We start from the raw sequence: 24,548 nt of genomic DNA on the forward strand, positions 1-24,548 counted from the left end.
TGAGAGGGTTTGTTCCCCCGAATTTACACAGTATCCTCAACCTCTCCTTCCTGGGCCCCCCAGGGAGGAAAATCATGCTATTTATTTAACTTTTTATTTTATTTTAAACATTTTCTTGTTTTTAATTTATTTTTTTGAGAGAGAGAGAGCACTCGAGCAGGAGAAGGGCAAAGAAAGAGGGAGAGAGAGGATTCCAAGCAGGCTCCACACTGACAGTACAGAACCCGACATGGGGCCCGCATCCACAAACTATGAGATCATGACCTGAGCTGAAACCAAGAGTCGGGCACTCAACGACTGAGTCACCCAGGTGCCCCTAACTTTTTACTTTAAAATAATTCCAAACTTGCTAAAGAACTGTAAGAAGAATAAAAAGAACTCCCCTGTACCCTTCACCCAGATTTACGGTTAGCATTATGCCATACGTATTTGCTTTATCGTGTGTGTGTGCGTTCTTCTATTTCAGGCATCAGTGAACTATAACCCACAGGCCAAATCCAGCCACCAGATTTTGTATGGACAGTAAGCTAGAATGATTTTTGCCTGGTTGAAAAAACTCAAAAGAAGAATGCTTCATGACACGTGAAAAGTATATGAAATTGAAATTTCACTATCCATAAATAAACTTTATTGGAGCACAGCCACACCCGTTCATTTACATATTGTCGTGGCTACTCTGGCGCTACATCAGCAGAGCGAGTTGTTGTGACACAGACCATATGGCCCGCCACAGCCTAGAATCCTCATTACCTAGCCTTTCTGCCAAAAAAGTTTGCCTACTCCTTTCTAAACCATTTGGGAGTTGACTGTAGACAACATGCTTCTTTACTCTTAAATACTTCAGTGCATATTTCCTAAGAACACGACATTCTCTTACACATTCACAGTACAATGATCAAATCATTGTATCTCGTTAGACTCCTTCAGTCTACAACAGCTCCTCAACTTTCCTTTGTCTTTCATGACATGGACATTTTAAAAGGGTTCAGTCCAGTTGTTTTGAAGAATGTCCCCCCATCTGAGTTTGTCAGGTATTTCCTCATGAATGGACTTTGGTTATGCATTTGGGACAGAAATGCCATTAGAGTGACTCTGTGTCCTCAGTGTCTCCTATCAGGAGGGACACAGTGTCTGTGATGTTAACTTTGATTGCCTGGGAAAGTCTCTGTCCACTGCTTTCTCCACTTACAGTGACCAGCTTCCTATCTGTAATGAACAAGTAATCTGTACAGAAGGAGGCTGTAATTTATTCATTTTTGAATTCCTCAGTGCCCAAACAGCCCTCTATGTTCAACTAATCTGCTAGTAACAAAGGAAACCCTCTAGGACTGGACAGGAAGGATGGGGGCAGAAATACCCCAAATAGAGTACACAGACTTTGAGAATGTGGGGCCTCTGGACCAAAAGTCCCCTGAAACACCAGCTGAGTCTCCTGGGAGATTAAGGGCCATGCTACCTCCTGGCTCTCTTTGGTGCTGGGTCCCACTACGGAAAGATAAGACCAAGACTGCAACATCAGCAGCCAGATGCTCACCAGGCCCTCCTGGGCTTAAATTAATATTTAATTTCAAGGTAAAACATGAAGACATTATCCTCGTTAAAAATTAAAACACTACAGCTACAGCTACAGTCAGCTATGAATATCCCCCATCCTGTCTTCTCCCCCTTCTCCAGGGGTAACTACTGTTACTAGTTTCTTCTAGACCTTTTTCTATGTATTCTTTCAGACTGCAGTCTATTTATGTATTTCTGTATTCTACATAGGCCTATTTCTATACATATGCACACAAATATATACACATATTTATGAAAAATACACGCTGTTGCAAAAATTAATTGTTCCTAATACTCATTCTCCTTTACTTCCTTTAGTAACAGGACCACACTGAGTTGTAGCTGGGCACGTAGCTGCTCAGTAACAGACATTTCCCAGCCTCCCTTGTGGCTGTGTGTAGCAGCAGGACTAAGAGCCAAAGGGATGCAGGTAGAAGTGACGTATACAAGTTCTGAACCACATTTTTATAAGGAGATGCTTGCCTCCACTGTCCCTTTCCCTGGCTGGGATATGACGACAACAGGTGCAGTTACTTTGAAACCAGAAATGGAAGCCACATGTCAATGGCAAAGCCCAATGTCCCTTCCCCAGCCAAACCAACCTTGGGTGACCTCATGTGACAGAGCTTCCCACCTGTGATGGTTTTAAAACAGAATGCCCACCCTTTGGCACTCCTCACATAAAGAGGTGGGATCTCTGTTCCCTCCTCTTAAATACAAACAGGCTTGTGGCTGGTTTGACCGATAAAATATGGCAGGGGCAATATGACAATTTCTGAGAATACGTATGGAAGGCCATGTGGCTTCTGCCTTTTTTTGCTGGAACATCTGCTTTTAGAGCAAACAGTTCAACTACTCTGAGGCCACCATGTTGTATGGAAATCCTAACCACATAGAGAAGTCACATGTAGGCACTCTGAGCAATAGTCCCAACTAAGACAAAGGTTCTTGTCATTCCAGCTCAGGCATTTAGATGCATGGGTAAAGAAACCTCCAGATGATTCTAGCCACAGCCATGTAAGTTACTCCCAGCCATTCAAGTCTTCCCAGCTAAAGCCTCTGACATCACAGAGCACAGTCAAGCCACTCCATGGCCCTGTCTAAACTCCTGAGCCACAGAATCCATAAGCAAAATGTAATCACTGCTGTTTCATATAGCAACACAAAACTGAACACCACTTACCCTGGACCACACTCCCTTTGGACTGTTAGGTGAGAAAGAAGCTACCTCATTTAAGCCTTTTTTTTCCTTCTTCTAAATTTGGGGATCTCTTTGTTACAGCAGCATAGCTTAGACCCTAACACACATATTTTTGATTTTTAAAAATTTCATAAAAGTATCAGAATATAGATACAATTCTACAACTTTCTTTTCTCACTCCACAATATGTCTTGAAGCTCCACCAACATAAGAATATATGGATACACATACTTCATTCTTTTTACTGCTATGCTATGGATATGCTACAGTTTATTGAGCCACTCTCCTATTGCTGGATATGTAGGTCATTTCTAGTCTCTGCCTATAACCAACAATGCAACACTGAATAACATCTTTGCGCTGCCTCCCTGGGCATACACACAAGCATCTCTCTAGGGCAGAGAAGAAGGATTGCTGGGTCAGAGTGTACAGCCTTGGTTTTAGTTTTAATAGATCTTGGCAAACTGCCCACAGAGTGGCTCTACCAATTTACACTCCCATCCACAGTGTATGACAGTTGTCCACACCTCAACAACACTCAATGACATCTACTTTTTTTTTAAATTTTTTTTTCAACGTTTTTTATTTATTTTTGGGACAGAGAGAGACAGAGCATGAACAGGGGAGGGGCAGAGAGAGAGGGAGACACAGAATCGGAAACAGGCTCCAGGCTCCGAGCCATCAGCCCAGAGCCTGACGCGGGGCTCGAACTCACAGACCGCGAGATCGTGACCTGGCTGAAGTCGGACGCTTAACCGACTGCGCCACCCAGGCGCCCCTGACATCTACTTTTCTACAGGCACTTGTCTAAAGCTCTGCTGGTGATATTTTCTGCTCAATGCTATGGCATCAGACTGGGTAGGGATAGGAAGTCGGCGAGCCTTCCCACAATTTTGTCCCCAGGCATATGGAGTCACTCCTGCTCCCCTCTGGTTCTCTCTCTCTGTCTCTCTCTCTCTGCCATCAGTTAGAACCACTTCCCAGGGGAGATCCTATATTGGAGACCATACATCTGGTCTACTCTTGTCTCCAGCTCCAGGCTCAGGATTTGCCAGCTACGAGGAGGACAACATGGGGTGGGGGGAAGGGGAGGAGGGAGTCAGAAACAAGGCCCTTAGTGTGACATATGCTCCACTCCCAGGGCATTCCTCGCCCATGCTCAGACTCTGCTGATTCTACCCTCATGCCAGTCCCACAAGCAGCAGGAACATTTACCAATTCATCTCTTGGATCCTAATTTTCCTCCAGAAACCTGCCTCTTTCTCTCTTTAACTGCGGTAGAATATATATAATATTTACCACTTTAACCATTAAAATTTTTAAAAATTTTTTTGATTTATATAAGACACATCTTAAAAATTACCCTCTTAATTATTTTAAGTGTAGGGGTGCCTGGGTGGTTCAGCCGGTTAAGCTTCGGACTTCAGCTCAGGTCCGAAGTCGGGCTCACATCTCACAGTTTGTGGGTTTAAGCCCCATGTCAGGTTTTGTGCTGACAGCTGAGAGCCTAGAGCCTGCTTTGGATTCTGCGTCTCCCTCTCTCTCCCCTTTCCCCGCTCATGCTCTCTCCCAAAAATAAATTAAAATATTAAAAAAATTTTTTAATTAAAAAAAACTATTAATTATTTTAAGTGTACAATTTGGTGGCATTAGATATGTTCACATCATTGGGCAGCTATCCCCACCATCCATCTCCAGAACTTTTTCATCATCCCCACTGAAACTCCAAACCCATCAAACAATAACTCCCATTTTCTATTTCCCCAGACCCTGGCAACCACCATCCTACTTTCTCTATAAATTTGACTCTCCCTGGGGCGCCTGGGTGGCTCAGTCGGTTGGGCGTCCGACTTTGGCTCAGGTCACGATCTCGCAGTCTGTGAGTTCGAGCCCCGCGTCAGGCTCTGGGCTGATGGCTCAGAACCTGGAGCCTGCTTCTGATTCTGTGTCTCCCTCTCTCTCTGCCCCTCCCCCGTTCATGCTCTCTCTCTGTCTCAAAAATAAATAAATGTTAAAAATAAAAATAAAAAAAAATTTTGACTCTCCCAGGGGCGCCTGGGTGGCTCAGTTTGTTGGGCGTCCGACTTCGGCTCAGATCATGATCTCACAGTCCGTGAGTTCGAGCCCCACGTCAGGCTCTGTGCTGACAGCTCAGAGCCTGGAGCCCATTTCAGATTCTGGGTCTCCCTCTCTCTCTGCCCCTCCCCTGTTCGTGCTCTCTCTCTGTCTCAAAAATAACTAAACGTTAAAAATTAAAAAAAATTTGGGGGGCGCCTGGGTGGCTCAGTCAGTTGAGCGGCCGACTTCGGCTCAGGTCACGATCTCGCGGTCCGTGAGTTCGAGCCCCGTGTCCGGCTCTGTGCTGACAGCTCAGAGCCTGGAGCCTGTTTCAGATTCTGTGTCTCCCTCTCTCTCTGACCCTCCCCTGTTCGTGCTCTGTCTCTCTCTGTCTCAAAAATAAATAAACGTTAAAAAAAATAATAAAAATAAAAAATAAAAAAATAAAATAAATAAAATAAAAATTTTTTAATTAAAAAATAATAAATTTTACTCTCCCAGATACCTTAGATAAGTAGAACCATATATTGTCCTTAAAAAACAAACAAACAAACAAACAAACAAACAAATGGGTGCCTGGGTGGCTCAGTCAGTTGAGCGTCTGACTTCAGCTCAGGTCATGATCTCGCAGTCCGTGGGTTCAAGCCCCGCGTCAGGCTCTGTGCTGACAGCTCAGAGCCTGGAGCCTGCTTTGGATTCTGCGTCTACCTCTCTCTCTGCCCCTAACCCACTCACATTTTGTCTCTGTCTCTCTCAAAAATAAACATTAAAAAAAAAATTAAAAAAAAAAAAGAACCGGATAAGTTTTTTTTTTTCTTTTTAATATTTTATTTTATTTTTTTTTTAAACGTTTATTTATTTTTGAGACAGAGAGAAACAGAGCATGAACAGGGGAGGGTCAGAGAGAGAGGGAGACACAGAATCTGAAACAGGCTCCAGGCTCTGAGCTGTCAGCACAGAGCCCGACGCGGGGCTTGAACTCACGGACCGCGAGATCATGACCTGAGCCGAAGTTGGACGCCCAACCGACTGAGCCACCCAGGCGCCCCGAACCGGATAAGTTTAACTGAATCATACATGTGGACCCTTCTAGTTCTTCATAATTTAGGTCTGACATCTCAGAAACACTTTGGGGGAAAAATGCAGGGTTTTTTGGGGGATGGGGGAATACATGATTACATTTTTAAAAATTCCAGTTACTTAATATACAGTATTCTATTAGTTTCAGGTGTACAATATAGTGATCCAACAATTCCATACATCACCCAGTGCCATCACAGGCGCACTACGTAATCCCCATCACCTATTTAACCCATCCCCTCACTCCCTTCCCCTCTGGCAACCATCAGTTTGTTCTCTAATAATTAAGAGTTTGTTTCTTGATTTCTCCTTTTTTCCCTTTGCTCATTTGTTTTGTTTCTTAAATTCTACATGAGTGAAAGCATATGGTATATTTCTTTGACAGACCTATTTCACTTAGCATTATACTCTCTAGCTCCATCCACATTGGTGCAAATGGCAACATTTCATTCTTTTATGGCTGAGTAATATTCCATTGTGTGTGTGTGTGCGCACGTGAGAGAGAGAGAGAGAGAGAGAGAGAGAAGGTATGCGCACGTGAGAGAGAGAGACAGAGAAGATATATATATATAGATATCTATCTATATATATATATAGATAGATAGATAGATAGATAGATATAATAATGTTACTATGAACATGGGAATATAAGCATCTGTTTTGAGTCCCTGTTTTCAATTCTTTTGGGTATATACCCAGAAGTGGGTTTGCTAGACCAAATAGTAATTCATTTAATATATTTTTTAGGAACTACCATACCATTTTCCACAGCAGCTACACCATTTCCTAACAGCTATCTCTTGATGCATTGTCCACAGAGTGGTTCTGGGAGGTCAGATGGTGGGATGTAACTCTTGTCCTCCCTTGGAATCCCTGGCTGTCCTCTGCACCTGTCTCCAGAAGACCCTCAATTAAACCTGTGCTTTCAGATGCTTTTTCCAGGAGCAAGATGAACCACAATGCAGCAATCCAATCTCCAAACCTGCCTTTCATCCAGTCAACCCTGAACCTGTGGCCTCAAATAGAACTGGTCACCATATGGAAGCTTTCTGTTGTTTTTGCCAACTACGCAGCTATTCCCCTTCTGGTTAATGTCTCCACAGTTTCTTTGGAGATCTATCCCTCCCCCACACTCAGTTATTGAAATGTGACTAGGAATGAGGTTGAACCTGTCCCAGGTTTCAGGGCATATGACCCAGGCTGGCCAATCAGAACATTAGCCTCCTGACCCAAGCAGGCTGATTCAGAGACAGGCATTCAAAACCAGCAAAACTCAGTTGGGGGGGTGGGGGGGGGGGGTGGGATTTCATAAGAACTGCTGAACAAGAGTTCTTCCTCCACTAGTTTGAAGGAAGAAGAGCTCATTTGAGCCCAGAGCGAATGGGGCCGTCTTGCTTCAGCACGGATCCAACTGATGGGAAAACAGGGCAGAGAGGTAGAAGAAGGCTGAGCCCCAAGGGTTCATTTATTTGAGCCCCTAGATGGTCAGTTTACCTTTGACCTCCCAATTACATATGCAAACAAATGGTGTTTTAGTCTGTTTAGCTTTGCCAGTTTGAATTGAATGTCTTCATTTCAGAAGCAAATGTCAGAATCTAGATTAAAATGCCTAAGAACAGGGGCATCTGGGTGGTTCAGTCCGTTAAGTATATAAGACTCTTGATTTCAGCTCAGGTTGTGATCTCACAAGGTTTGGGAGTTCGAGCCGTGCACTGGGCTCTGTGCTGATGGCACAGAGCCTGCTTGGGATTCTCTCCTTTTCCTTCTCTCTCTGCCCCTCCCCTGCTCGTCTGCTCATGTTCTCTCTCTCTCTCTCTCTCTCTCGCTCTCTCGCTCTCGCTCTCTCTCGCTCTCTCTCGCTCTCTCTCTCTCTCTCTCTCTCACACACACACACACACACACACACTAAATAAACAAACAAAAATGCATAAGAACAGAGTTTTCCTTCTGGGCAAAGTTAACCATACAAGGTAAGAAGAGAAGCCACAAATCTCGGACTCATGATTACCAGCCTCTTGCCCTGGGCACTATCATCATCCTAAAGATGCTAAAAACAAGACCTGGAGCCTCATTGAATGAATCCTTCATCAAGCCAGTAACTAAATGGGCACCTAAAAATGCAGATCTCTGGACAGTCAAATTGCGTGTTTTTCTACCAAACCAAGAATTTGGTAGAAACAGATAAACCATCCTTTTTTAACAACTTTACTGAAGTATGATTCACATATCATAAAACTCACTCATTTTACATGTACAATTCAGTGATTTTTATACATTTACCAAGTTATGCAACTATCATCACATCCAGCTTGAGGACATTTCCACCACCCAGTAAGATCCCTCATGTCTATGACAGCAGTCACTCCCCAATGGCAACCACTAACCCACCTTCTGTCCTTACAGATTTGTCTCTTCTGGATATTTCATATAAATGGAATCATACAATATGTAGTCTTGTGTCTGGCTTCTTTTACTCAGCATCACGTTTTTGAGGTTTATTTACATTGTAGCACACACAAGTATCTCTGTCTCATTACGTTACTGCTTCTATGAAAGACCTCTGTTAGTAAAGTAATGGCTTTCTTTTTTCCATAAAAGTGAAATTCCTCCTCGGATTTCTTTTGGTTAGCGAAAACAGGTACTAATGGAAGTCTGTCGTAAAAGCAAAGTGGTGTAACTCAAACTTTCAGAAAACAAGGGATACTCTCTGCTTTATGCCAGTTTGGCTTATGAAAGGTTTCGCAGGATGGTTGTACTTATGGACAGTAGGCAGAAGCACGTATTACTTTGTTTCTATTGCTACTTAACAATAAAAATTTGGTACAGATGCACCACATTTTGTTTATCCATTCACCTGTCATTGGACATTTCGGTTATTTCCACTCTTTTGCCATTATAAATAATACTTCCATGAATATGTACAAATCTTTATGCAAAGACAGATTTTCATTTTTCTTGGGTAGATACCCAGGAATGGAATTGCTGGTCATATGGTAAATATATGTTTAACTTCTAAAGAAAATGACAAACTGCCAAATCACTATTTTTGTTTCTAAACTTGGCTGCAGTGGATTGGAACAGGGGAAACACCAAACACTGTGAGTCCGCTCTCAGCATAGGGTGCAGGGAGTACCAGCTTATTAAATGTGATTGACTCCCACATCAAGTTGAGACCTCTAAAAATAACCCAGAATGCTGGGGGCACCAAAGCAGACAAGCAGCTGCAGAAGAAAGTACTCCATTTGGGAGTACAAAGCAAACCCCCACCCCCTAACTGTCTAGTTCAAGGCCAAAGAAAAGAAACACATTTGACAGACTATCCAAGGATGGAGCTTTAAAGGAGAAAAAAGAGAATAATTATAAGCAAACATTGCCAGTAAAGAATCAAATGCTAACTATATAAATTTAATCAAAATATCTAAAAGAGAAAATACAAGCATAGTACAATAATCGATTCAGCAGGAAATAATATTTGCATGGTCATGATCATGTAAGTGACTGACAGTGAACCTATAGAGCTGTTTTTCCTTTTTTTTTTTTTTTTAAGTTTTATTTATTTAATCTCTACACCCAACGTGGGGCTTGAACTCACAGCCCTGATATCAAAAATTGTATGCTCTTCTGAATGAGTCAGTCAGGCACCCCAGAGCTGCTTTTCTTTATAAGCCTTTTGGTACTGTTGGGTTACTTTTTGGTCTCCTGCTTATTTACTATGAAATATTTCAGGCATACAAAAAAAGAAAGAAAATCATATAATTAGTGAAAAATAAACATGAACACCCATATTCTCACCCCCAGTTTAAGAAATAATAGTTGGGGGAGGGGCACCTGGGTGGCTCAGTTGGTTAAGCAGCCAACTTCACCTCAGGTCATGATTTCATGGTTTTTGGGTTCAAGCCCCACATTGGGCTCTGTGCTGACAGCTCTAAGCCTGCTTCAGATCCCATGTCTCTCACTCTCTCTCTTCCCTCCCCCCACTCACACACTCTTTCTGTCAAAAATAAATGAATAGGGGTGCCTGGGTGGCATAGTTAAGCATCCGACTTCGGCTCAGGTCATGATCTCACAGCCTGTGTGTGAGTCCAAGCCCCGCATCGGGTTCTGTGCCGACAGCTCGGAGCCTGGAACCTACTTCAGATTCTGTCTCCCTCTTAATCTGCCCCTCCCCTGCTCATGTTCGCGCTCTCTCTCTCTCTCTCTCTCAAAAATAAATAAACATTAAAAATTTTTTTTAAATAAATGAATAAACATTAAAAAGAAAAAAAAGACAGAAATAATAGTTGGGGCACCCGGGTGACTCAGTTGGTTAAGCATCTGATTTTGGCTCAGATCATGATCTCACCATGGCTTGTGAGTTTGACTGCCTTGTCGGGCTCTCTGCTGTCAGATCCCCTGTCCCCCTCTCTCTGCCCCTCCCTCCCTCAAAAATAAACATTAGCAAAAGGAAATAATAGTGCAAGAGAGTTAAAAGCACCTATGTATACTTTCTATATGGTATCCCTATCCTCTGCCCCCAAAGAGGGGGACCCCTCTGCTGGTTATTCCTGCCCCCATGCCCACCCCAGATCAATCCTGTCTTTCTCTGTGCCCTACGAGGCTGACCCCTACGGACTGCATCTCCCAGACTCCCTTGCCCTGCCTCCTACTTGGGTTTAGCCAATGGATGCACAGTGGGAGGAGAGAGAAACTGGGGTATTTATTCCTTCTGCCTCCTTTCTGCTTTACTGCAGCCTTCAACCATCACAGCTCCTATCCTGCAGCATCTCTTCCCCAGCAACAGACTTTGGCCAAGCTCTGGTGATGGTCCCCCCTTCCCTCTGCCCCTTTAGAACAGGACTGGCCCCAGCTCTAGGGGCCTCACTCTTAAACCACCACACCTCTGTAAACAGCCCCTTCCTTAAACTTCTTTCAGTGACATCCTTCAGGGAGAGTCATTTGCTTCTCACCAGCCCCCCTCCCCCAATCTCCACCCTACTGAATCTGGCCCATATCACTCCCTTGTACTATATATATATGTATCAGCAAGCAATACATGGTATTGTTCTGAATGCTTTTTAACTTTATCATACACGTCATACTATATGTACGTCTCTGCAACTTTCCATTCAATGTTGCTCTTCTTTTAAAAACATTTATCCCTGTTGACACATGTAGTTCCAGTTTATTCATTCTGCTCATTGCACCTTACTCTATGGATGTTCAGTGGAATAATCCATTCTGAAGAACATTTAGGTTTCCAGCGTTTAGCTGTTATAAACAAGTTTTCTGAGAATTCTTGTACATCTCTATTTGAATTTTTAACTTGGTGGATATGTATTGCTTCTAAACATGTAGAATGGATTAAAAGAGAGAGAGAGAAGCACTAACATTGGCTCTATGAGCTGGAATGCCTATACCTTCTTTCCTACACAGTAATTACCATCCTTTTATACCACGTACAGGAGACAAACAAGCGAGTTTCCATTGGAGGCGTAGGCAATCTGCTGCCTTTCCTGTTCTCTGAGGCCCCAAGCTCTGCCCCAGTGGGAAGATGAGGTTAATGACTCCAAGTCCCAGCATGGTTGTGAAACATCTGGAAATGCCTGATTAACACAGCGTGGCTGAATCGTAAGATCCAGAACTGGGAAGTCACAGCCCAAGCCAGCATTTATTGCAAGAATTGCCAGCAATGGAACCTCATGGCATTTTCAGATAGAGCTCCGGCCCAGGAGCATTGCGAGTTGGTGGGCAACCCAGTACATTGCAACAGAGCCAAGGCCACCACCAAAATGTGGTGCCTGATAGCTGTGCTTCTCTCTAGTGGTAAGCTTTTGAGAGATTACTTTCATATGGTTTTCTTTCCAAGGAATCCAGTTCAAATAAAGATTTCTGGATGCTGAGTATACCTACCTAAGACTCATCACCATGAAAACAGTAAGGATGGCAAGATGACTTCACCTACACTGTGTCAATTCTATACTGGAAAATATTCCAAGTCACATGCCAGGATGTCACATGGCAGGATTGATTAGTGATGTCTGATACAGGAGCAGTAAGTGAGGGTCCTAGACATGTGTGTCAGATGTTTGGGAGTCCGGAGAGCCTAACTCTTCATATCCAGAGTCTGCCACTTCTTAGCTAAGTTATGTAATCTCTTTGTACCTCAGTTTCCTCAGCTGTGAAAGGGTTAGGAGATGAGATATATGTAGGGTGCCCAGGTGGCTTGGTCAGTTAAGTGTCCAACTTTGGCTCAGGTCATGATCTCATGGTCTGTGAGTTTGAGCCCCACATTGGGCTCTACAATAACAGTGCGGAGCCTACTTGGGATTCTCACTCTCTCCCTCTCTCTTTGCCCCTCCCCCATTTGTGCTCTCTAAATAAATAAATAAACTTTAAAAAAAAAAAGCAGGTATATGTAACAGGCCATGTACTGTTTTTTAAAAATCAGTTTTATTGAGGTATAATTTACATATCAATTCATCAATTTTCAGTTATACAACTCAATGAATTCTGGCAAATATATACAATTGTGTAAACACCACCACAATCAGGACATAAACCAAAGGTTCACAAACTTTGCTGGTTCACCACGCTCTTGATGTCTCAGTAAACTTTTCACAGTCCTCAGGCCAAATAATTGAAAAGTATTTATGCCCTAACAACTTAGTAGCCTTTTGGGGAAAAAAAAAGAATACTCAGAAACTGACAAATCTTTTTTATTTCATTCTGAAATAACCAAAATTATTTACTAATGGAATGTGTGTGCCTATTGTGCTCTGCACAAATTCTTAACCCTTGGAATTGGATTGGACACTCTCACCCTCATTTCGTGTTCCACATTGATTTTCACATAATACTTGATTTTAATCACAGACCGCTAAAAACCTAACTACACAAAGATATGACATCATCAATAAGAATGTAGCATGGGGCACCTGGGTGGCTCAGTCGGTTGAGCATCTGACTTCGGCTCATGACTTCATGATCTCACAGTTTGTGAGTTCAAGCCCCGTGTCGGGCTCTGGGCTGACAGCTTGGAGCCTAGAGCCTGCTTCAGATTCTGTGTCTCCCTCTCTCTCTGCCCCTCCCCAGCTTGCACTCTGTCTCTCTCTCTCTCTCTCTCTCAAAAATAAATAAACATTTAAAAAAATTAAAAAATAAATAAGAATATAGTGTGATTTAACGTGCAGGTAGGAACTATCCCAAGTTAGTTTAAGCGGTATATGACAGATGTCACTGTGTTTCCCTTAAAGATTTAAATTATCTTGGGGGGACTGGGTGGCTCAGTCGATTAAACCTCTGACTTCGGCTCAGGGCATGATCGCACAGTTTGTGAGTTCAAGCCCCGCATTGGGCTCTGTGCTGACAGCTCAGAGCCTGGAGCCTACTTTGGATTCTCTGTCTCTCTCTTTCTCTGCCCCTTCCCTGCTCATGCTCTCTCTCTCAAAAATAACAACAACAACAACAACAGTTAAAAAAAAAGAGTATAGACTCTGATATTCAGCAGCCTGGGTTTGAATCCTGACTCCAGTACTTATAAGACATGTGACTTTGGGTATATGATTTTCCCTCTGTAAAATGGGATAAAAGGATCTACTTCATAGGGCTTTGATAAAATAATACTGGCCTTTTTGCATCTATCCCGTCTCTCTCATGTCTATTCTATACACAGCAGCCAGAGGGATGCCCATTTCATTGGTAGGAAAAAAACAAAAATCTTTACAGTGGCCTACCAGGCCCCTGTATTTCTGTGAGATCAGGTTTAGGGAGAGGCCTCTTCAGGCTACCTCCTTCCTGGACGGGGAAGGATGGGGTCAGGTTTCCAGTGATGCAAGGCAGGAAATGCTTATTAAATCACCTGCCATGGTGTCTGTAAGTGACCTTCTGTGGTCACACCACAGGCCACAGGGCCAAACGAGTTGGTCTCAGACCAATGCTCAATTCACCAGCATAGCTGAAACCCTAACGAGCCAAACCAAAAACAAAGTCCCCATAACCACTTGACCTTGCCCCTGAGTCTAGTGAGGCCCTGGCAGAGGCAAATCACAGTCAAAAGAAAACAGATCCTTTCCTCTAGAAAGTCCCAGAGATGATAACTTTTTTTTTTAGTGGGGGAGGGGGAATTCCAAAGACCTTTCAAATCCTCTGGGGTCTGACAATTAGGTTTCCTCTTTCCTCCCTTCATTTGAAAAAGGTAAGGAGAGGTGAAACACAGAAACTTTAGCTATGACCCCAAGAAAGACAGAATCAAAGAGACACAAACATGAAACCCCAAAATCCCAGATTCTAAGGCAAATATAGGAAAATTAAGATAGAAAGGAATTTTCTAGTAAAAAAAAAAAAAAATCTATATATCCATATATCTCCTTCCTTTCTAGTTCCAAACTGTCCACCTGACTACCTGTTGTGACCTCCTTTTTCCCCAATAAATGTCTCATATCTGAGGGTCTGTCCAGCATATACACAATGACAATATACACCCTACTTACTTTTTTAAAAATGCGTTCTCCTTTATTATTTTTTTTTTTAATGTTTATTTATTTTTGAGAGAGAGAGAGACAGAGCGCAAGCAGGGGCAGAGAGAGAGGGAGACACTGAATCCGAAGCAGGCTTCAGGTTCCAAGCTGTCAGCACAGAGCCCAACGCAGGGCTCGAAACCACGAACTGAGATAAAGTGACCTGAACCGAAGCTGGATGCCCAACCGACCGAGCCACCCAGGCGCCCCTATACCCTACTTACTATCCTCAAATCCCATTGACTTCCAGCTCAGGAGTTCAAAGCTCTCGCATTCATTATGGGGGATGTGGAGGTGAAGAGAGAGAGAGGGACTCCCAGCACACTGATAGACATCGGAACTAAGCATTTAAAGTACTAAGTTCTAGTGTCAGCTTTACCACTAAAAGAGCTGTGTGACCCCAGTTGAGTCCATTAGCATTCCCAAGCTTCAGCTTCCTCATCTATGAACTGAAGTTATAGACAGTGCTTTTGCTCTATGACCTTGACCCATGCTGCTGGGGACTTGGTGGCTTTCCATCCATCACTGACCTCTGACCCAGCAGTGGTCCACCAAAGCCTGAAGCCAGCAAGGTCCCTCTTCCCCAAAGGCTCCGTCGATTCCAATTCCTCCACTGCTGAAGAACTGAGTAGGTGACATCACAGTTTCCCCTTATACAACCCTTGCTGTGCACCACGGGACAAGATCCAGAATCCCCAACTGCTCTCTGTCTCTCACACAACTGAACCCCAACGATACCAAGTAAGAACACAACAACAAATCAAACGTCTCCTTTGCAAGCTCTGCCTGCCAAGACTAGTTATCTAATTGCTGTTGATTGCATTAATTGCATGGCTCTGAAGTGTTGAGACAACTCCGTGTAGTGTAAGGCAGGGCAAGGGAAAGGAATTCATGAACAAAATGGTACAGTAAAACTCTTCTCCTACTCCAGACCCTAACGCCCCTTCCATGGCTCCAAGGCTGAATGTGACTTGAGAGCCCAGTAGGACAAAGTATTAAGAAGCAGCTGAATCTTCTCGATGGGACAGGAGCTAGAAGGATCCACTGGGAACTGGGTGGGCCCCAAGCCCTGGACTTAAGGGGAGGGCACCACCCCACACATGATGCACAGGCCAAGAACAGCATACTGGTTCTGGATACCCTATCCTCTGCTCATGCCTGAAACGGAGGCCCCCCACCCCCACCCCTCACCTTCCTGCTCAGTCTCTTCAGGACCCTCCTCTTTAAACATTGGGGCCTACTGCCACATGTCTAGAAGACCCATCACAGACAATCTCCTCTTCCCTCCTCTAGACACTATAAGAGGCCAACCAACTGCAGACAAGAGCTACATGGACAGGGAAAATGTCATTGCTCCAGAATAGGAAGAAGTGGGGTGGGGCTGTGCAATGATTTCAGGCAAACAGAGCCCAACTCCAGAGAAGTACCTGGAGAGGAAAAAGCCCCATCTCCAAAAATGATCCAGGAGTCCCTCTCGGCCAACCCCAAGGTTTCAAAGGAGGTGTCTCTAGTCACCTCAGTAGGTAGCTGAGACCTCTCTGAACCTCCTTTGGATTAACTCCTCCGGCCAGGCTCCCACAGGGGCAATACCATTCTCTCAAGAGGCCTTGCTTACATCTGCCCTCACCCCACCCTGGGTAAGGTTCTGGGCCAGATGGGGGAGGGCGGGGAGCAGCCTCTATCACCGAGGGAGGCAACCCAGCTGTCAGAACTGACAGATGTCATCCAGAACGCCAAACTCAGCCTGCAGCAGCGGCAGAGAGGAGGGCACAGACACCAGAGCCCCAAAGATGCTGAGCGAGGGTCCCCAATCCCCGAGCAAAGCCTAGGGGTTCAAGGTGAACGGCTCCCAAGCACATCTCTTAAAATGTAGTTGCAGAAGAGAGAGCTGCCCCACCAGAATAGGAGTTGAGCTGCCGAGAGTGGGGTTAGGAGAGACCCCTGCGGAGGTGGGGGCTGGGCTGTTCTCCCAGCACATATCTGTGCCCACAGGCTTCCCTTACATGACACACCTGGAACTTCCCCTCAGAGACCACAGACCAACTTTCTGCAGAGGAGGAGGTGCGCGGGAGCAAAGAGCCGGTGCGAAGGCGGGATAATGGGGGGCTACGACAGGGCGCCCCAAGTGGGTGAAGAATTGAAGTGCTGGAAGATAGGAGGATGCTGGCCCACGCGGACGACCAACTCCCAGGGCCTAGCCAGGGGCACCCCCCCACCCCCGACCCTGACGGGCCCCACCGCCCCGGCTGGGGAAGCAGGAAGGGAAAGGCACTGCACCGCAGGTAGCAGAGCTGCCCAACCAGGTGGCCCGGCCCTACCTGCAGTTCCTGAAATTCTCCCTCCAGCTCGTGCCACTCGCGCTCGCAACGTTCCAGCTGGCCGGACATGGTGCGGCGGTGCGAGGCGGCGGCGGCGGCTCCCGCAGCGTGGCGCCACTGGCCGCCAGCACCACAGCCCGTCCGCTCGCCGGCCGCCTTCGGAGACACCAGCTGTTCCTGCGCAGCCGGAGCCACGCGCGCACCTGACGTCACAGCCCCCGCCCCGGGGGCCGCCCCACCCCCTCGCCGGGGAGGCAGGCCCCGCGCATGCGCACGCACCTCCCCCCCGGCTCCGCCCCCGCGCGCCGGCCGGGGGACCGCTGTAGTTCTGCAGGTCTTGGCGGGTCTGTTGCTGCCCTCTTGAGAGTGCTTATGCTTTTCCAGAATCTCTCCTAGTTGGGCTAGGGGCTAGGGAACTTGTCCTCAAACTGCATTTGCCGAACTTATTTTACTTAGATTGTGTTTATTTGGGGTGTCTGAGTCGGGAGGGAGGAAGATTTTGGGGAGGTGAAAGCTCACCACCTCTTGGCATTGCCTGACCGGAGCCAAAGCCAACGGCCCAGAATGCTAGAACTGACATTGACCATCCAGCAAGGTCGCCAGGCAAGGCCGAGGAGGGCCCCGTCGTCTCACGGTGTCGTTATTTACTGCAACTAATTCATCCTAGATTCCTGCCCTTTAAGACTCTAGGTGACTCTTTTGACAGCTGTTTCTGTCGCTCAAATGACACAATTGCATCCCCTCCCCTTCATGGTCCTACAAGATCTATCCCTGCCTAACTTCCCAGTCACATCTCCTATCTCACCTCCCTGGATCAGTACTTCCCAGCCAGTTTTTTCTCTTCCTGCCCTTGCATGGAACATTCCCTCTAAACCTTCACATGGTTGCCTTTTTCTCATCATTCAAGCCTTAATTCAATGACACCTGTATTAATTTCCTAGGGCTGCGGCAGCACGTGGCTGACTCAATCCATACAGCATGCAACTCTTGATCTCAGGGTTATGAGTTCAAGCCCCACATTGATCACCCAGCCTACTTAAATTACAAAAGAAAAAAGAAAAAAAATTCAGGGCACCTGGGTAGCTTAGCCTGCTAAGCGTTGGACTCTTAATTTCAGCTCAGGTCATGATCTCACGGTTCATGGTGTCTAGCACATAGACAGGCTCCCCACTGCCAGTGCAGAGCCTTCTTGGGATTCTCTCTCCCTCTCTGCCCCTCCCCACTCACTCTCGCTCTCAAAATAAATAAACATTTTTAAAAAAATTCCTAGGGCTGCCTTTTACCACAAATTGCACTGTTTAGATACCACAAACTGAGTGGCTTAAACAATAGAAATCTATTCTCTCACAGTTCTGGAGGCTAGAAGTATGAAATCAAGGTGTCAGCAAAGACATGCTCCAACCCTGTGTAAAATCTTTCCTTACTTCTTCCTGGCTTGTGGTGGCACTCAGTCCTTAACATTCCTTGCCTTGTAGTTCATCCCTCCATTCTCTGCCTCTGTCGTTACGTGACCTTCCCTGCGTGTCCTCTCCTAAGGACACCATTTTTTAAAAATACGTATTTTTGAGACACAGCGTGCCAGTGGGGGAGGGACAGAGAGAGAGGGAGAGGGAGAATCCCAAACTCTGCTGATAGCTCAGAGCCGGACACGGGGCTCAACCTCACAAATCGTGAGATCATGACCTGAACCCAAATCACGAGTCAGATGCTCAATGAACTGAGCCACCCAGGTGCCCCTCTAAAGGACACCAATCTTATTAGGTTCAAGGGTCCATCCCACTCCAGAATGACTTCATCTAAGCTTAACTAATTACACCTGCAAAGACCATTTCCAAATAAGATCACATTCTGAGGTAGTGGGTATTAGAACTTCAGCATATCTTTCTGGAGGATACAATTTAAACTGTAACAACACCTCTGAAAAAAAGACCTTTCCTGAATATCCAGAGCTTCATGCATCCTCCCAGTGATTCATATGTCACCTGTCTTATTTCCTTCATAAAAGTGTTTGTCTCCATGTTGGTTGTATGTATCCCTCCGTGGGTATATAATCTGCACGAGATCTCAGGGATCGCGTCTTTGTCTTGGTCATCATCGTATTCCCAGAGCTTGGCACATAGTAGGCCCTTACTAAATATCCGCTGAAGGAATAAACATGAAAGATGCAAAGCCTCTCAACTTTTGGGGTTCAGAGACCACTCTAAGAACTCTGAATGGGAAATATACACATAAACACATAGAGAAATATTTGGAATTCTTTTTTTTAATGTGTATTTATTTTTTTAGAGAGACAGAATGCAAGCAGAAGAGGAGCAGAGAGAGGAGACACATAATCCAAAGCAGGCTCCAGGCTCTGAGCTGTCAGCACAGAGCCCCACACGGGGCTCAAACTTACAAACCAGGAAATCGTGACCTGAGCCAAAGTCAGACGCTTAACCCACTGAGCTACCCAGGTGCCTCCAAATGTTTGGAATTCTTAACTAAGGCCTGAAGAAGAGTGTGACTTAAGATTCCCAGATAATTAGTGATGGACTTTGAATTATATTCTCATCCTTGAGGGTTGGAACTTCAATATATCTTTGGGAGCCACAATTCAATTCATAACAACGCCTCTCAATAAAGGTGAAACAAGTCTTGTTCGTGTGCCTGGTTATTATTGATTGGGCTGATTATGAATAAAACCACTATAAACATTTATGTAATTTTTTTAATTAAGAAAAAGATGATTTTACATTAAAATAAAAACTTTTAAATTTAATTTAATCTTTTAGAGTAATCTCTACGCCCAACATGGGGCTCAAATTTACAACCCCAAGATCAAGAGTCGCAGACTCTACTGACTGAACCAGTCAAGCACCCCTAAAATCCTAACTTTTATTTTGAAAAATGGGAAAATCTGGCCATTCCAGATGGGCTCACATTCCTGCATGGTAATGGGCTGGAACAGAATAAAGATATCCCCTTCACAATGGGCTGGCCAGTGGCCACAGTCCTCACCATGCTCAACTATATTGCCCTGACTACTTCACGTATTTTTGTAAACTGTAGTCCTCAGACATTTGAATTTGAGACTCCCGATATAATATGTCATGAGGATTGCAAAACCATATAAATCACTTAAATGGTGAAAAAAAAAAAAAAACAGAAAAAGGTTTATTTAATTGGGATTAGTGGAATCAAAAAGGAAACATAGGGCCTTGAAGGATGAGTAAAGTGTCACCAAGCAGAGAATTGGGGAAGATGCCCTTTCACTTCTGCTTGCAGCGACTCAATCCAAGCAGGTCCACCTGCCCCAGGCTGCCTGTGGGCAGGAGAGGCTGGCTCTGCCCGCCAGGGAATCTGGGCAGATGCACCTTATCTGCAGGCTGGCCAGCGGTCAGGCTGCAAATCTAAGTGACTGTTTTCTCTGTGGGGTCAGGACTCAGAATGCATTATTCATGAGCCCTTTTGTAGATGGCAGGGGGCTGGCCACCCCAATCGGTGTAGCCAGTGGGTGCCAGAAGTATCAGATCTTACCCGACTGCCACTCTGTCCTGGTTCCTACCCAAAGTGCTTTCAGATTCACTTGTCAGCTGCTTGGAATTGGATCTGGCTCTACTTATGGACTTTGATCATGAGGGGTGAGAAAGTGTGTTATCCTCCTCATCCCTGCCCACGCCACCAAGGGGAAATCTCTCCTATTTGTTCTCTTTAAGACACTCTACTTAGGAACCTGTCAGTCTGAGACGTTGTACAACCAGCTGGGAAGAGTCATAAAAGTAGCAAACACAGGGGTACCTGGGTGGCTCAGTCGGTTAAGCGTCCGACTTTGGCTCGGGTCATGATCTCGCAGTTTGTGAGTTCAAGCCCCGCATTGGGCTCTGTGCTGACGGCTCGGAGCCTGGAGCCTGCTTTGGATTCTGTGCCTCCTCCTCTCTCTGCCCCTCCCCTGCTCATGCTCTGTCTCTCTCTGTCTCTCAATGATAAATAAATGTTAAAAAAAAAAGAAGAGGAAGTGTTTATTTTTTTTAATTTTTTTTAAATGTTTTATTTATTTTTGAGACAGAGAGAGACAGAGCATGAACAGGGGAGGGGCAGAGAGAAAGGGAGACACAGAATCCAAAGCAGGCTCCAGGCTCTGAGCCGTCAGCACAGAGCCCGATGAGGGGCTCGAACTCACGAACCGTGAGATCATGACCTGAGCCGAAGTCGGACGCTTAACCGACTGAGCCACCCAGGCGCCCTGAAGAGGAAGTGTTTAAAAAAAAAAAAAGGAGCAAACGCATAGAAAGCACTATGTGTCTAGTGCTCTTGTATACACTTTATGTATACGCCTTAATGCATTAAGTCTTCACAACAGCTTGAGGAAGGACCTCTATTCTCCCTGTTTGACAGGTGAATATTCTAAGGCATAGTTTCTCCAACTTAAAAAAAAAAAGGTTATTTATTTTGAGAGAGAGAGAGAATTCATGAGTGGGGGAAGGACAGAGAGAGAGAGAGAGAGAGAGAGAGAGAGAATCCCAAGCAGTCTCCATGATGTCAGCATACAGCAAATTCAGGGCTTCATCTCAGGAACCATGAGATCATGACCTGAGCCGAAACCAAGAGTCAGATGTTTGACTGAGACACACAGGCACCCCAGTTTCTTCAACTTTTGATATGACCAAGAACTACCTTTTGAAGATCTTGTTAAATGCAGATTCTGATTCAGTAGGCTCTAGGAAGGGCCAGAGGTCCTGTAATTCTACGAGCTCCCAGCCAATATCACTGGTCCAAGGACATTTTAAATAGCAAGTGTCCAAGTTGCAGAGAGGTGAAGGAACTTACCCAAGATCATCCAGCTACTGGTAGCTGTGTTATGTACACATTACAAGATGCCAAGAGCAAATTCTAAAAAAAGTCCAAGGAGAACTGAAAATTCCAGGGACTTTTCCTTCATCTGCTTCCCACAAATGCCCTTGCTCAAAATAGTCCCAAAGATTTTAACAAGCAACTTGTGCAAAGATGTTTATAGCAGCACTTTTTAGATCAGCCACGCACTGGAGACATCCCAAATGCCCCACAACAGAGAAACGGTGAAGTAAGCTATAGTCTAGTTCATGCAATAATATATAGCTATTGAGATGATCGCTATGGGACTAAATGAATGCTTATAAACAAGTATATTAAATCGTGATAAGTAAAAAAATATATCCCAGGGGCGCCTGGGTGGCTCAGTCAGTTAAGTGTCCAACTTTGGCTCAGATCTCATGGTTTGTGAGTTTTGAGACCCTCATCGGGCTCTGTGCTGACAGGTCAGAGCCTGGAGCCCGCTTTGGATTCTGTGTCTCCCTCTCTCTCTCTGCCCCTCCCCAGCTTGTGCTCTCTCTCTCTCTCTCTCTCAAAAATAAACCTTAAAAAAAAAAAAAAAGTAGAGCCCAAAATAATGTGTATATACTGATTAAAGGCACATGGTCATTTGTGCACCCTAAAAAAGACTGGGTGAATTTAGTGTAAGAGAAACAGTTGATCGCATAAATTGATGGGATTTTTTTTTTCTGAAATGTTTCTCAGCTGTTTGATAAATTTTAAGCCCTTATCTTTCTGTTCACAGGTTTATAATGAAACCGCAAACATGAGTATTAAATTACATTTATTTAATATTTACTCTTCAGGTATCAAAATACCCTTTCTGTCCTTATTCAGTTATTTGCATTACTGGACCTACCTAGGGCTAAAAGTCCTGGGGCTTGATGGGGGTGTGATTTATTTAGCCCAGCCAGACAAACATGAGTTCAAATCCCAGCTCTCGCATTTGCCAGATGTATGACCCTGAGTCCATAATTCACTTTCTCTATGAACTGGGGGTTGCTCTCTTAGGACTGTTGTGAGGATTAATGCATTGACATAAATAAAGTGCCCAACACTATGTAAGTACCAGAAATTACTGACTATAGATTTGGGTTTTTTAAAAAATGAAACATTAAAAAATAAATAAAAAATAAATTTAAAAATAAGCATTTTATTTTAGTATAATCTTAGATTTGCAAAGCTGCAAAGATAGTACAGAGAGTTCCTATGTACTCTTCACTCAGTTTTCCCTCTTGCTGACAATTTACATAACCATGGCAGCTTTATCAAAACCAAGAAATTAACACAGGCAATTATTATAAACTAAATCCCAGACTTTGTTCAGATTTTTCCAGTTTTTCCATTGATGTCCTTTTCCTGTTCCAGAATTCAACCTGACGTTGAATTTAGGCATCGTGTCTCCAGAGTCTCCTCTCCTCTGTGATAGTAACTCAGTGCTTCCTTGGTTTTCATGACCTTGACAGTTTTGAATAGTATATGTTGTTGTTCTTGTTGTTTTTAAGTAATCTCTACACCCAGCATGGGACTCAAATTCACAACCCCAAGATCAAGAGTCCCATGCTCCACCAACTGAGCCAGCCAGGTGCCCCTATATATTGTTTTAACAATAGCTTTATTGAGATATGGTAATGGTTAATTTCATATGTCAACTTGACTAGGCCACACTTTAAAGTTTTTTTGAGAGAGAGGGAGACAGAGAGGGAGCGAGTGCATGCAGGGGAGGGGCAGAGAGAGAGAGGGAGAGAGAGACTCCCAAGCACTGACAGCGTGGAGCCCGACTCAGGGCTGGAACTCATGAACCATGAGATCATGACCTGATCCGAAGTCAGACGCTTAACCGACAGAGCCACCCAGGCGCCCCGTGTCTTGTCTTTTCTCTTGGTATCACCAAGGAGTGGAATTGCTGAGTCAGATGGTAACTGTTTTTAGCATTTTGAAGCACTGCCAAACCTTTTTCCAAAGGTGCCCCACCATTTCACACCCTCACTGGCAATGCACAAAGACTCCAATTTCTCTACATCCTTGTCAACACTTGTTATTGACTGTCATTTTAGTCATCCTTGCAGTTTTGTGTGAAGTGTATCTCACTGTGGCTTTTATTTTGTGTTTTCCTAATCACTAAAAATGTTGAGTGTCTTTTCATGTGTTTGTGGACCACGAGTATATCTTCTTTTGGAGAAATGTCTGTTCTAATCTTTTGCTCATTTTAAAATGGGATTATTTCCCTTTTGATTGTTGACTTGTAAGGGTTCTTTATATATTCTGGATACAAGTCCCTTATATACACAATTGCAAATATTTTCTCCCTTTCTGTGAGTTGATTATACTTCTATATAAAAATGTTTTAACTTATTCAACAATCTCAAACTTAAAGAAAAGCTGCAAGTACAGTACAAAGAACTTTTTTTCCGGGCCCATTTGAGTGTAGATTGCTGATCTGCTTTGCTGCTTTGCTTTGCCCCATCACTCCTGAATACTTTAGTGAGCATTTCCCATAATCGAGAACATTCTCCTCAGGGCACCTGGGTGGCTCAGTCAGTCAAGTGTCCAACTTCAGCTCAGGTCATGATCTCGCAGTTTGTGAGTTCAAGCCCCACGTTGGGCTGTGCTGACAGCTCAGAGCCTGGAGCCTGCCCGGGATTCTGTGTCTCCCTCTCTCTGCCCCTCCCCTGCTCATGCTCTGTCTCTCTCTGTCTCAAAAATAAATAAGCGTTAAAAATTTTTTTTAATTTTAATGTTTACTTATTTTTGAGAGAGACAGAGTGTGAGCAGGGGGAGGGGCAGAGAGAGAGGAAGACACAGAATCTGAGGCAGGCTCCAGGCTCTGAGCTGTCAGCACAGAGCCCGATGCGGGGCTTGAACTCACAAACTGCAAGATCATGACCTGAGCCGAAGTCAGCCACTTAACCAACTGAGCCACCCAGGCGCCCTAAAAAATGTATCCTGATGAAAGGTATGATGACCAAGGTGATCCCTTTTTTGGCTTAGTCTCCAGATTAAAATGTGTTTTTT

General features: G+C 44.6%; 1 protein-coding gene across 1 annotated transcript in view; it reads right to left on the reverse strand.

The window, feature by feature from the left end:
- TMEM120B (transmembrane protein 120B) overlaps positions 1-16,901 on the reverse strand; it is a 42,415-nt gene extending 25,514 nt beyond the window's left edge. Inside the window, exon 1 of the mRNA XM_019467546.2 lies at positions 16,707-16,901. Coding sequence (XP_019323091.1) covers positions 16,707-16,775 — 69 coding nt within the window. The 5' untranslated portion in view covers positions 16,776-16,901. The remainder of the gene's footprint in view (positions 1-16,706) is intronic.
- Between the last annotated feature and the right edge of the window lie 7,647 nt (positions 16,902-24,548).

This window comes from Panthera pardus, unplaced genomic scaffold (assembly GCF_024362965.1).
Source record: "Panthera pardus isolate Hobbes unplaced genomic scaffold, ASM2436296v1 HiC_scaffold_15, whole genome shotgun sequence".
Lineage (NCBI taxonomy): Eukaryota > Metazoa > Chordata > Mammalia > Carnivora > Felidae > Panthera > Panthera pardus.